Here is a 14,557-nt window from a genome sequence, read left to right as displayed (position 1 = left end):
ACAGTATTCAGAGCACAACATGATGTATTTATCCAGTGATGTTTTTTAAGCCCTAGCTGAACATTTTCAGTTTGATGGTGAATAATTCGGCCTCGTTTATTGGGCAAACCTTAAAGGTGCAAAGCATTTAATGCTCTTGTATTTATGCCAGGGGCAAGGGTAAATGAGTCCGCTAGGCTTTTATTTTGTTTTCTTTAGTGATGCAAACTGCAGAAAACTCAAAGGTCCCAGCCATGTCGTAAGAGCTCAGAAACTGTGCTTCGGAACAAGTAATAAAGACTTCAAATGAACAGCAGATAACTCCTGCATCAAATGAGGGCACAGAGAGCAAAAGTCATGGCTTAAATGGGTCGTTCACCTTCCGACACTTTTTTCAGTTCAGTCGGTTTCAGACAGTTCGCCAGAAATAAAGACTTATTCCAATAACTTTCTATTTTCTACGTGTGACCATTTTTCTAATATTGAAATGTAAAGTGTCATTTTTCGCCTACTAAAGCAGCTCTGGGAAGGAGGGTCGCCGACCCTGTAAACTGTTCTAAATGGATACATTTAGTTGATACACTTCTTATCTTTGTCCCTGCTGAGCAGAATCCCTGAGTTTCATTACAGGCAGCTGTTAGACTTGATACAATAGTTACTGATACTCCAGAGCTGCTGCTGAGAAATGGATCAACTAAATGTTGCAAAATTGTAACAGTTTAGAGTCTGCGCCACCAGAGACAGGAAACATTAAACTTTAAACATAGATTTTGAAAAAACAGTAAAAAATGTATAAAACGTTATTTCTGGAGAACAATCTGAAATCATGTCAACTGAAAAAGTGTTTGGAAGATGAACAACCCCTTTAAAGGAGAACTAAAGCTTTACTAAAGAAGTAGCTAGAAATGTTGTACATTATGTTTTGTGCTTCTGTACCAGCCCAAGGCAACCACAGCCCTTTAGCAGTAAAGATCTGTGTCTCCAAAGATGCCCCAGTAGCTCCCCATCTTCTTTTCTGCTGATTCACTGCACATGCTCTGTGCTGCTGTCACTTACTGAGCTTAGGGAGCCACTCACAATATACAGTACACATAGAATAGAAATGTCACAATATAAGGCTGATTAGTAATTAATACAGATGTTTACTACATGACAGCATAGAAACCAGTGCAATTGGCATCAGAATTTAAAGGAGACATATAGGATAAATTGTTGCTTTTACATGGTGCTAAAAATGTATATTATCTTTAAAAATAGCCCCTTATTGGAGCTCCCTATAGATGTTCTCTGGTCCCTGTCTGTGTCTATGGGCGTGTCCTAACAGTCCCTGCCAGAAGTTCAGTAGGAGTGGGACAGCCAATCACAGCCCTGCAGTCACACAAGCACAGACAGGCTTCAGTTCCCTATCAGGTCCTGCTAGCTGCTGATTGGTTCCTGTCCTACAGTGCAGTGAGTTGAGAGCCGCCAGCTCCCCTGCACAGCCTGGGAATTCAGGGAGCAGGAAGTGGAAATATTCAATAAATCAGCCTGAAACACTACTTTTTTTTTAAGCACAATTCTTCTACATCTAAATGAGTATAACGCACTGGTACATTCTTATTTTTTTACACAATATGTCTCCGTTAATAATCAGCACAAGCTTATATTACAGGGGAAGCTCATTTTCTGCTGGATAATTAGTGACGAGCCCTAAGCTTAGCTTCTCAACAGCTGCTCAGAGCCCACTGAGCATGTGAGTGTCACAGACACTTTCCAAGATGGTGACCCCCTGTGACAAGTTTGAAGTCCTGGATCATTGCTGCTATTGACAAGCTCAAACTTTAGCCTCGTGCAAAAACTTCACTATATAAATATATTTTTAGACATATTCATTTTTATAGTTAAGTTCTCCTTTAAGCCTTCCAAGAAAAAAAGTTCAATAATACATATTAAACATTGCAAAATATCCATGTAACAGCAGCCTATAGATTCAAAGGCCCTTGTGTTTGCATTTCCATTCCATGTGCAACATCAGCTTTATATCAGCTCTGTGAACTCCCATACACTGTACAACTGATATTTACACACCAGCCCGGTCTATTGTTCCTGCCATAAAAAGATTCAAAGGACAACTGATTCATATCCCCTTATAAAAGATAAAGGCCACAGACTTAATCACAATATGAACTAAGTAGACATCTTGTAAATAAAGGCTTGTGTCAGATGTTATTTTTGAAGTTAACTTTTGGAAAGAAAACAAGTTTGCAGGCTACGATCCAGTACAATATTACGTAGCAGTTAAAGGGATGGTTCACCCTATAGTTAGCTTTCAGTATGTTCTAGAATGGCTAATTCTAAGAAACTTTTCAATTGGCCTTCATTTTTTCCTTTTTATGGTTTCTTCTTCTGAATCTTTCCAGCCTCATAGAATGGCCTATTCTAAGCAACTTTTCAATTGGTCTTCGTTATCTATTATTTTTATTTATTTGCTTTCTTCTTCTGACTTTATAGAATGGCCTATTCTAAGCAACTTTTCAATTGGTCTTCATTATTTATTTTTATTTATTTGCTTTCTTCTTCTGACTCTTTCTGCCTTTATACAATGGCCTAGTCTAAGCAACTTTCAATTGGTTTTAATTAATTATTATTTTTATTGATTTGCTTTCTTCTTCTGACTCTTTCTGGCTTTATAGAATGGCCCATTCTAAGCAACTTTTCAATTGGCCTTCATTATTTATTTGTATATAATTGATCTATTCTTCTGACTCTTTCTGGCTTTATAGAATGGCCTATTCTAAGAAACTTTTCAATTGGTCTTCATTATTTATTTGCTTTCTTCTTCTGACTCTTTCTGGCTTTATAGAATGGCCTATTCTAAGCAACTTTTTAATTGGTCTTCATTATTTATTATTTATTTGCTTTCTTCTTTTGACTCTATCCGGCTTTATAGAAGGGCCTATTCTAAGCAACTTTTCAATTGGTCTTCATTATTTATTTTTATTTATTTGCTTTCTTCTTCTGACTCTTTCTGCCTTTATACAATGGCCTAGTCTAAGCAACTTTCAATTGGTTTTAATTAATTATTATTTTTATTGATTTGCTTTCTTCTTCTGACTCTTTCTGGCTTTATAGAATGGCCCATTCTAAGCAACTTTTCAATTGGCCTTCATTATTTATTTGTATATAATTGATCTATTCTTCTGACTCTTTCTGGCTTTATAGAATGGCCTATTCTAAGAAACTTTTCAATTGGTCTTCATTATTTATTTGCTTTCTTCTTCTGACTCTTTCTGGCTTTATAGAATGGCCTATTCTAAGCAACTTTTTAATTGGTCTTCATTATTTATTTGCTTTCTTCTTCTGACTCTATCCGGCTTTATAGAAGGGCCTATTCTAAGCAACTTTTCAATTGGTCTTCGTCATTTATTATTTTTATTTGCTTTCTTCTTCTGACTCTTTCCAGCTTTCAAATGGGGGTCACTGACCCCATCTAAAAAACAAATGCTCTGTAAGGCTACACATTTATTGTTATTGCTAATTTTTATTACTTATCTTTCTATTCAGGCCTCTCCTATTTATATTCCAGTCTCTTATTCAAATCAATGCATGGTTGCTAGGTTAATATGTAGGGATTCGGCCCGAACCCCTGAATCCTTTGCAAAAGATTTGGCCGAATATCGAGCCAAATCCTAATTTGCATAAGTAAATTAGGGATGGGAAGGGGAAAACATTTTTTACTTCCTTGTTTTGTGACAAAAAGTCACACGATTTCCCTCTCTGCACCTAATTAGGATTCGGCCAGGCAGAAGGATTCAGCCGAATCCTGGCCAAATCCCGAACTGAATCCTTAATTCGGTGCATCCCTAGTAATATGGAGCCTAGCAACTGAAATTGCAAACTAGAGAGCTGCTGAATAAAAAGCTAAATAACTCAAAAACAACAAACAATAAAAAATGAAAACCAATTGTAAATTGTCTCAGAATATCCCTCTCTATATCATACTGACAGTAAATTCAAAGGTGAACAACCCCTTTAATACATACTAACAGCATTGTATTGAGACATACGCAGCAGACACAGAAATATAAGTGCAGCCCTGATCCAAGGCCAGGCCTATACACTGCATTGTTGTACAAAGGGCACTTACTTTGCTTTCTCATTTCTCTAAGCTGATCTTTAAATTGAACAAATCGGTCGTTTTTCTTCAAGTCTTCGTCGTCGTTTTTTTTCTGTATCGTTGCATATTTCTCTTGTACCAGAGACTGGAGATCGGGGACTTGTTCCATCTGTTCTCGTCTTAACTGTAATACATAAAGAGAAAGGCAACTGAAAATTATATAGTGAATAAAGTACCCCCTCTTGAAAAATATAAGGATATTATAAGTTACTGAGGAGTTTCATGACCATATAAAAACACGAGGCCGAAGGCCAAGTGTTTTTATACAGGTCATGGAACTCCGAGGTAACTTCTAATATCCTCATATTTTACAACTGGGGGTACTTTATTTATTATAATACACAAATTTCAGTGAGTCATGTGACAGAAATGACATCAGAACTCACCGTTTATAACTGATGACATCAGAACTCACCGTTTATAAGGATATAATTTACAGGATATTCATAGCTTTTGTGTATTATATATCTTTATATGGTGCATAAAGTCTTATAGCATCAGTGCTACATAATTATATAGAGCCAACTGAAGCCTACGGCTTCCACTTTCTGACACACACACACACACACACACACACACACACACACACACACACACACACACACACACACACACACACTTTTAATTACCGTACCTTGTACTTGATCCAAACTAAGAAAAAATGATTCCTCGTTACAGGCAAAACAATCCTTTTGGGTTTAATTAATATGTATATATTAATATGCAAAATTGATGAGGGTGCTATTTTAAGTACTTTTGCAATGTACATTCATTATTTTTTTTTTTGAATTCCAAGATATTAAAGGATACATGTTCTGTTGCTATAAATGAATTTTGTTACAGCAGCGCCACCTGCTGGTCATTTTCTGACCAGTCTGACCACCAAGTAGTCAAGGAAGTTGTCAGGAGAAAGAAAGAGGCTGCTCTCATGTTCTTCTGGTTAGGAATAAAAATAGAAACCTTTCTCAAACCTTTCCTAACCATAAAAACATCAGAGCAGCCTCTTTCTTTCTCCTGACAACTTCCTTGACTACTTGGTGGTCAGACTGGTCAGAAAATGACCAGCAGGTGGCGCTGTTGTAACAAAATTCATTGATGTCATCAGTACATGTATCCTTTAATATCTTGGAATTAAACAAAAATAAATAATGAATGTACATTGCAAAAGTTCTTAGAATAGCACCCTCATCAATTTTACATTTACTTATTTTTAAGGTTAACTTATCCTTTAATTATTTTTAGTAAACATAATCTGGCCATAGACTAGGGTTGCCACCTGTCTGGTTTTGGGTCAAAACTGCCTGCCGGTTTTCCTAATTTGGAAAACTGGACAATATTTTCTATGATTGACAAGGCGATGGGGAAACCCCAATGTCATAGCCCCGCCCACTGACCCAATGTCACCGCCCCGCTCACAACATCACCACCCCTCCCCCATTACATAAATGGCCCATCCTCTACACTGAGTTCCCATCGGGGAAAGGTGGCAAACCAACTATAGACACAAATATATAGATATAGCCGAAAACTCAAATCAGTTTGAGTTCTCGGATTGTTATCCCGGAACTCGCTGATTTGAGGTTTTTTTTTTTTAAATTAGAAACCATTCGAGTTGTGAGTTCATTTAAGGTCTAAAATGTGACCTTTGATAAATAATCCCCTTAATGAATAACTAAAGCTGGTCATACACTGGCATACTTAAAGGAACAGTAACACCAAAAAATTCAAGTGTTTTAAAGTAATGAAAATATCATTTACTGTTGCCCTGCACAAAAAAACCAGATCTAGAGTAGTTTTTAATTACATAATATCTATGGATGCACTGAATCCAGGATTCGGCTCGGTATTTGGACAGGGTTGGGCTGAATCCTTGTGCCTGGCCAAACCCGAATCCTAATTTGCATATGCAAATTAGGGGCAGGGAGGGAAATCACGTGACTTTTTGTCACAAAACAAGGAAGTAAAAAATGGTTTCCCCTTCCCACCCCTAATTAGAATATGCAAATTAGGATTCGTTCGGTATTCGGCCGAATCTTTCGTGAAGGGTTTGGCGAATCCAAAACAGTGGATTCGGTGCATCCCTAAAAAACAAGGAAGTGAAAAAATGCTTTTTATCCCTTCCCGTTTCTAATTAGCTTATGCAAATTCGGATTCCCACAAAGGATTCGGGGTTCACCAAATGCACTGAATCCAGAAATCACTTTGGTATTCGGCTAGGATTCTGCCTTTTTCAGCAGGATTTGGCTGAACTGAATCCAAATCCTTAAAATCACGTGACTTTTTATCACAAAACAAGAAAGTGAAAAAACTTTCTTTATCCCTTCCCGTTTCAAATTAGCTTATGCGAATTGGCATTCGGTTTGGTCTTCAGCAAAACCGTCCGCGAAGGATTCGGGGCTTGAATCATTCAAGATTTCGACCAAAACCCTCGGAAAAAAACTCGAACATCATGAAGGTTATTAACATCTTCAGATGGTTCAAGGGACCGCTGCCATTGACTTCTACATGACCTCAACAGGTTTTAGATGGTGTATTTTTGGATTCAAGCTATTTCTGGGGTCGGGGTATAATAAATCTAGAAAAATTCTAATTTATTTTTTAACCTGAAAATGTGAGTTTTGACCAAAAAAAAATCAACCTGAAAACACAACTTGAACCTTAACAAATCTGCCCCTTATGATGAAAATGTAACATATGGGCAAAACCATGCAGATGCAGGCTGGCTAAGGCAGCTGAATAAAGCAGAAAAACTGGCAGTTAATAGGCAAGACAATGGCAGATGGAAGCCAAGGCTTAAAGAACCAGTAACATCAAAAAATTAAAGTGTTTTAAAGTTATACAAATTTGTATGCAAATTTGTATGCCCTGCACTGGTAAAACTGGTGTGTTTGCTTCAGTAACACTACTATAGTTTATATAAATAAGCTGATGTGTAGCAATGGGGGCAGCCATTCAAGCACAGGATACACAGTAGATAACAGATAAGTACTACTATAGTTTATATAAATAAGCTGATGTGTAGCCATGGGGGCAGCCATTCAAAAGAGAAAAGGCTCAGGTTACACAGCAGATAAGCTCTGTAGAACATAATGGTGTTATCTGTTATCCACTATTTAACCTGTGCCATATAGACTTTTTTCAATTTCCCATATGAACTATAGTAGTGTTTCTGGAGCAAACAGTTTTACTAGTGCAGAGCAACACTGCATTATATTTTCATTACTTTGAAATTTGCATATGTAAATTAGGGGCGGGGAGGGAAATCACGTGCCTTTTTGTCACAAAACAAGGAAGAAAAAATGTTTGCCCCTTCCCACCCATAATTTGCATATGCAAATTTGGGTTCGGATTGAATTCGGTATTCGGCTGAATCTTTTGCAAAAGATTTGGGGGTTCGGCTGAATCCAAAAAAGTGGATTAGGTGCATCCCTAGTAATTTGGACCCGAGCTAACCAATTGCTTGAAACTGGAGAGCTGCTGAATAAAAAGCGAAATAACTCAAAAACCTTAAATAATAAAAAAATTAAACCCAATTGCAAATTGTCTCAGAATATCACTCTCTACATCATACTAAAGGTTAATTTAAAGGCAAACAACACCTTTAAAACACTTTCATCATTTGGTGTTGCTGTGTCAGCGATCTAAGTTGTAATTTTTGGTAGGTCTATTGTTCCCTATATAGAAAATTATTTTCTTTAGAGCAGAAGTCCGGACTAATTGCTCTGGTATATGCTGATATCTCTAATTGCTTTCATAAAAAAAAAAAAAAGCCACCCATTGGGTGCCAAACCTTAGACAGTATATATTCATGACCTGGGTCAGAGAACTCCATCAAAGTGAAAGTAACGTTAGGATTTCCACACTCATTAGAAATGATGCAGAGATGTAAAGATAATGTGTATGAACAGGATTTTCCTTTTTGATGGTTTTAACTTACAAAGTATTTTTTGCTTTATGACTGTTCCAAAACTCCCCACATTACAGTATCTATATTTAGGGTCCGGACACATAGCTGTGAAATTAAATATACAGGACATAGAGGCTAATTTCTGTCTTTCCTGTTAATGTCATTGTCTTATATAAAGATGGGGGAAAGGAAGCTTTCATTGTCAGCAGAAAAATGGTGCGTCTGAAAAGCCCCTTTTCATGCAATGCCAGAGATTTGTATATTGAAAAACAAAAAAAAAAAATGAATTCTTCACACACTGTCAGAAATAAATATTGACTCGGTTTTGTTGATTTTCTGAGTGATCCAACTGTTCAGCCACTGGGCCATGATGATAACACATGAAAGATCTCTTCAGATGATCGCTGCTCAAGAGGAAGCAAATGTTTCCTGCTTCCCTGCCATTGTTAGTCATGTAAAACTAATGAATCTAAAAAAAAATCACTATACTTATAGTAATGGCCTTATTGTCAGTCCTTCACCATCTTTTGTATTGGGCATTATGGAATCCTCGGGCAAGGCAGGAAACAGCCTCATCTTAAAAGTGATCCATTATGTGATGATTGTGTGTAAATATTTTTTTTTTTACACATTAATTGGTTTATTGATTTATAAAAAACGTTTATTAAGTATATATTAGTTTAATTTTCTGTGCATGTTTATCTAAATGTGCATCTAGGCTTCCTGCAACCCTTTCAACAACATCAAGTCGTAGTTAAAGGAGAACTAAAGTCTAACTAAAGAAGTAGCTAGAAATGTTGTACATGATGTTTTGTGCTTGTGTACCAGCCCAAGGCAACCACAGCCCTTTAGCAGTAAAGATCTGTGTCTCCAAAGATGCCCCAGTAGCTCCCCATCTTCTTTTCTGCTGATTCACTGCACATGCTCTGTGCTGTTGTCACTTACTGAGCTTAGGGACCCACTCACAATATACAGTACACATAGAATAGAAATGTCACAATATAAGGCTGATTAGTAATTAACAGATAATTACTACATGGCAGCATAGAAACCAGTGCAATTAGCATCAGAAATTAATAATCAGCCCTGTAGCATCAGCTTATATTACAGGGGACCCTCATTTTCTGCTGGATAATTAGTGATGACCCCTAAGCTTAGCTTCTCAACAGCTGCTCAGAGCCCACTGAGCATGTGCGTGTCACAGACACTTTCCAAGATGGTGGCCCCCTATGATTAGCCATATTCATTTTTAGAGTTTAGTTCTCCTTTAAATCAATTTTGTCTTACATAAACTCTTGCCTACCAGAAAATGTTATGATAGCTCAGCATCTACAGAATGCATTTCCTCATGTGGTCACCTGTAGCTTTAAATTGCAATCCAAAAGCACTCTGAAGAACCTCTACCTCCCTTCTCTGTGTCCCAAGCCAAGATGATGGACAGCAGTTGGAGTCCCTGCTCATAAGTCAACTACAGTGTGCATGGTACTCATACATTTCAAGTATTAGATTGGATAATCTAAATCCAAATCGTTATGTATTATACCTACTCGTGTTCTGGATACAGGCCTGCAAAGAATATTTCTTCCAGAAAAAGTCTTGCATGTTCTTCAGAGAAAAGTCTGCCATAAGAAGTCCTTGGTTGGAACTTCTTTTGGCAGACCTTTCTCTGAAGAAGTTCTTGGTTGGAAGCTGTAGGAGCTATGCCTTGGCCAACATCTTACATGAGAATCCATCAATATTTACTTGGAATTAAGAAAGTTATCTCTACACTAATGCATATCTGTTCTGCAGGAGGCTGAAGGTGAAAGAATATCTCTGGAGGTATCTTCAGAATAAAATGTGCAAAAGAGGTTCCTTTGTTTCTGTTTCACCTACTGATAAATACCATAGTGCAAGTTACAGTGACTGGGGTGCTCATTATAGAAAGATTTCCAGATTAAACAAATGTGTTTACATGTATGGGATCCATAATCCAGAAAGTTCCAAACAAGAAGGCCATCTCTCGTAGACTCCATTTTAATCAAGTAATTGAAAATTTTAAAAATGATTCCCTTTTTCTCTAATAATAATAAAACAATAGCTTGTACTTGGTGCCAGCAAAGATATAATTAATCTTTTTTGGAGTAAAAAAAATCCTATTGGCCTTTTTTAGGGGGTTATTTACTAAAACTCAAATTTATCTCAATAAAAAAAGCTTGACCAAACTCACATCCCTGATTTTGAATTATTTATTAATAAAATAACTCAAATTAACCGGATTGGGATAAACTCGGTCAAATCGAGAGGAAACCCGACAATTTTTTCTGATTTTTTTCTCCCAAATCGCTTATTTTATTTGGGGGTTTTGCCCGAATACCCCAAATTTTGGGATTATCAGTCTAAACCCAGCTCACACCACGATATCTTCAAATTGGGATAGAGGCATCTACCGTTGACTTATACATGCTTATTTATATAGTTATAGTAGTGTATCTGAAGCAAATACACCAGTTTTACCAGGGCAGGGCAAATGTATATTATATTGTCATTCCATTAAAACACTTTCATTTTTTGGTGTTACTGTTCCTTTAAATCCATGGGGACAGTGCAGACCCATTGAATGACCATGAGAACTGCCAATAAATATATAAAAAAAAAAACCAAGGACAGACGAAACAGACTATATGAAATCTATGTAAACGAGCTATGCCTCCATCCACATTGAAGTTTGTGAGATGTACTTGTATGTAAGAAGGCGCCTAGAAAAAGTTTAGTTTCCTATAATTGTTTAGTTTAAGACGGCAAATCAATAAGTGAAGCAAATTAGCCACGATCCACATAATATCTGTTGTTGAGTTCATTCCTATTAGTCAGCCAATCAATTCCCTGATACAGCAGGCAGTCCACGAGTTGTGCTCGGCTGGCGCCACTGCTGCTTCAGATCTGCGTGTCAGCCCTATGACTTCTGATCTGTTTATTAAGTTGGCTTTCTTTTTCCTTCCGCCGTCTGATAAGGGGAAGTTGATTCAACTTGATGGACACGATATCCTTTTCAGCCCATTGTACACACCAGTTAAGGAAACTGAACGGCACATTACTGTAATTATTTAAAGGCACAGTCCTTCTTAAAGGAGAAGGAAAGCTACGGAGGCATTTTATTGCCAATAGATTAGCTAAAATAGTGCAAGCTAGAATGCTATATTTATTCTGTAGAATGTTTTACCATACCTGAGTAAAAAGCTCTAGAAACTCTCTGTTTGTTTAGGATAGGAGCTGCAGTATTAATGTGGTGTGACATCACTTCCTGCCTGAGTCTCTCCCTGCTCTGGGCTCAGATTACAGAAGAGAAGGGAGGGGGGTGGGGAAGAGGAGCAAACTGAGCATGCTCTTGCCCAGGGCAATGAGGTTTAAGCTGAAGGCAGGAAGTCTGATACAGAAGCCCATGAGTACACAATAGAAGGAAAGTAATGTGGTGTTTCTTTTGACAGGGGACTCAGAGCAGCATTACTTTGGGGGTTTACTGGTATATTTAGATGGACCTTTCTGATAAGACTAACTAAGTTTTAACCTTTCCTTCTCCTTTAAAGGAAAAGAAAAGCTATCGAAGCATTTTATTGCCAATTGATTAGCCACAATAGTGCAAGCTATAACACTATATTTATTCTGCAGAATGATTTACCATACCTGTGTAAACAGCTCTAGAAGCTCTCTGTTTGTTTAGGATAGAAGCTGCCATGTTAGCTTGGTGTGACATCACTTCCTGCCTGAGTCTCTTCCTGCTCACTCATAGCTCTGGGCTCAGATTACAGCAGGGAGGGAAGGAGGAAAGGGAGAGAGGAGCAAACTGAGCATGCTCAAGCCCTAGCCCTGGAGGTTTAAGCTGAAAACAGGAAGTCTGATACAGAAGCCCATGAGTACACAATAGAAGGAAAGAAATGTGGTGTTTCTTGTGACAGAGGACTCAGAACAACATTACTTTGAGGGTTTCCTGGTGCATTTAGATAGACTTTTCTGATAAAGCTTACTTAGTTTTAGCCTTTCCTTCTCCTTTAAAGAGGAAATACTTGCCAAGGGAGAGTTCTGCTTAGAGAAGCAATGATGGTTCTGGCTATTAGTAGTTATATGACTGTGTTTTCCTGTGGTGTAGGCCCTTTTACAGAGTTTGCTGAAGCTCGCTTGGCAAAGAAATGCTCTGGACCCGACAAGAGAATACTTGCGCATGCTTAAGCAAGCATATTAAGAGGGAAGGGAAAAGGGGCGACGAGTGGGCCCAACCAATGTATAATTCCGGCCATGTCTATGTGTACTCTGGAGGCACCAGTGTCCTACTCTGCTTAGGCTCACAGTGTAATGCCACCCCTCCCTAACCTTGTTCTATTTTGAAGTGATGGATTCTGGGACTTGAAGTTCCTTTACTTTGTGTAGTGGTTGGTGCACTGGTTCTCTGGAAAATAGGTGCCTACAAGTCCCAGAATCCATGAATTTCAAAGTGGAACAAAGTGAGCTGAATTTTTATGATGTAGTTTTTATTTTTAATTACACTGTTTACACTGCAAATGATTCACTCTACCGTGCACAATTTCATTCCTGAACCAGCAAGTCAATTTTTTTTTAGTTGTAATATTGGTGTGTAGGTGCATCTCAGGTGATTTTTACCTGATCATGTGCTTTCAGAAAGAGCCAGCACTTTAGGATGGAACAGCTTTCTGGCAGGTTGTTGTTTCTCCTACTCAATGTAACTGAATGTGTCTCAGTGGGACATGGATTTTACTATTGAGTGATGTTCTTAGATCTACCAGGAAGCTGTTATCGTTTGTTAGGGAGTCCTCTCTCAAAATAAATACCTAATTTCTTTCCTTCTATTGTGTACTCATGGGCTTCTGTATCAGACTTCCTGTTTTCAGCTAAAACCTCCAGGGCTAGGGCTTGAGCATGCTCAGTTTGCTCCTCTCCCTCCTCCCCTCACTACTGTAATGTGAAACCAGAGCTATGAGTGAGCAGGAAGATACTCAGGCAGGATGTGATGTCAATCCAAGCTGATATGGCAGCTGCTATCCTAAACAAACAAAAAGAGCTTCTAGAGCTGTTTTCTCAGGTATGGCAAAGCATTCTGCAGAATAAATATAATGTTATCACTATTGTGGCTAATCTATTGGCAATAAACGGCCTCTGTATTTTTACTTCTCCTTTAACCAACCCACCTGCTGTGTGACATTTCCCCATGAGGTGTCCTGCTCTTTTAGCAAATCACGTGGCTTCTTCTGTACAAGGAACCCCCTTTCACCATTGTTATTTTCTGGATTTCAGCTTTGTAAGCAACTAGGAAAGCATTGCCTAACAAGTGATGCAATGGTAATTCAGGAACCAAATCTGTACAAATAATCCTTCTGCATGACTGTAGTTTGGCTGCATTGATATATTTCATCTTGGCCAGGCCTGCGCGCGTCTGACTCATGTTTACTCTGAGTTTCACAAATGTGAAGAGCTACAACATCCGACATTTCAGTTCCTATATTTTCCTCTCCATGTGAACCTTTATTTCCAAAGTAGGAGTTGTGTAGCTTAGCAAGTACAAGCTGTACAGGCACGTACAATCCCCCTCCTGTATTTCTATGAATAAGGTGCAATGTGCCCTCGCAGTTTGAGAAGCAATTATAGGGTCCATAAGAAGCAATTTGTTTCTGTTTAAGAGTACCTAAGCTCTGGCTCAGATGCCGCAGGTCACAAATGTTCTCAATTCTTGTTAAATTCATGACTCATCATTCTTTGTTTTTGCCACCCTGCAAATAAATTGAACTTTTGTCCATTAGTGTGGGCTGCTCTGTTTTCCTATTCATTCCTTTGAGTGTATATATATATATATATATATATATATATATATATATATATATATATATATCCAAGAAGCAGAGGCGGCACTGCATGCACCTGGTACACAGAGTGCATTTAAAGGGATTCAGAAGGAAGTGACATCACATATCAAGTAACAGGAGTATACATTTCATATATTAAATATACTGCAAACAATGTCAAACATTATTTTACATACATAGAAACAAATCATAGTCTGTATTAAAGAAGGAAAGGCTAAAATTAAGTAAGCTTGATCAGAAAGGTCTATATAAATACATCAGTAAACCCTCAAAGTAATGCTGCTCCGAGTCCTCTGTCAAAAGAAACATCACATTTCTTTCCTTCTATTGTGTACTCATGGGCTTCTGTATCACACTTCCGATTTTCATCTTAAAAATCCAGGGCTAGGGTTTGAGCATGCTCAGTTTGCTCCTCTCCCCTTCCTGCTGTAATCTGAGTCCAGAGCTATGAGTGAGCAGGGAGAGACTCGGCAGGAAGTGATGTCACACCAAGCCAATATGGCAGTTGCTATCATAAACAAACAGAGAACACTTCAAGAGCTATTTACTCAAGTATGGTAAAGAATAAATATAGTCTTATAGCTTGCACTATTGTGGCTAATCTATTGGCAATAAACTGCTTTAGTAGCTTTCCTTCTCCTTTAAGACCCATGGGATGTAGCG

General features: G+C 38.0%; 1 protein-coding gene across 1 annotated transcript in view; it reads right to left on the bottom strand.

Annotated features, from left to right (window-relative positions):
* nsmce2.L (NSE2 (MMS21) homolog, SMC5-SMC6 complex SUMO ligasee L homeolog) overlaps nucleotides 1–14,557 on the bottom strand; it is a gene marked incomplete in the record, with an annotated part of 152,951 nt that overhangs the window by 88,282 nt on the left and 50,112 nt on the right. Inside the window, 1 exon segment of the mRNA NM_001086116.1 lies at nucleotides 4,106–4,259. Within this exon segment, the coding sequence (NP_001079585.1) occupies nucleotides 4,106–4,259 (154 nt within the window).

Source organism: Xenopus laevis, chromosome 6L (genome assembly GCF_017654675.1).
Source record: "Xenopus laevis strain J_2021 chromosome 6L, Xenopus_laevis_v10.1, whole genome shotgun sequence".
In the NCBI taxonomy this organism is placed as follows: Eukaryota; Metazoa; Chordata; class Amphibia; order Anura; family Pipidae; genus Xenopus; species Xenopus laevis.
Note: the sequence above shows the minus strand (reverse complement) of the source record. Positions and strands in the feature narration are given on the sequence as shown.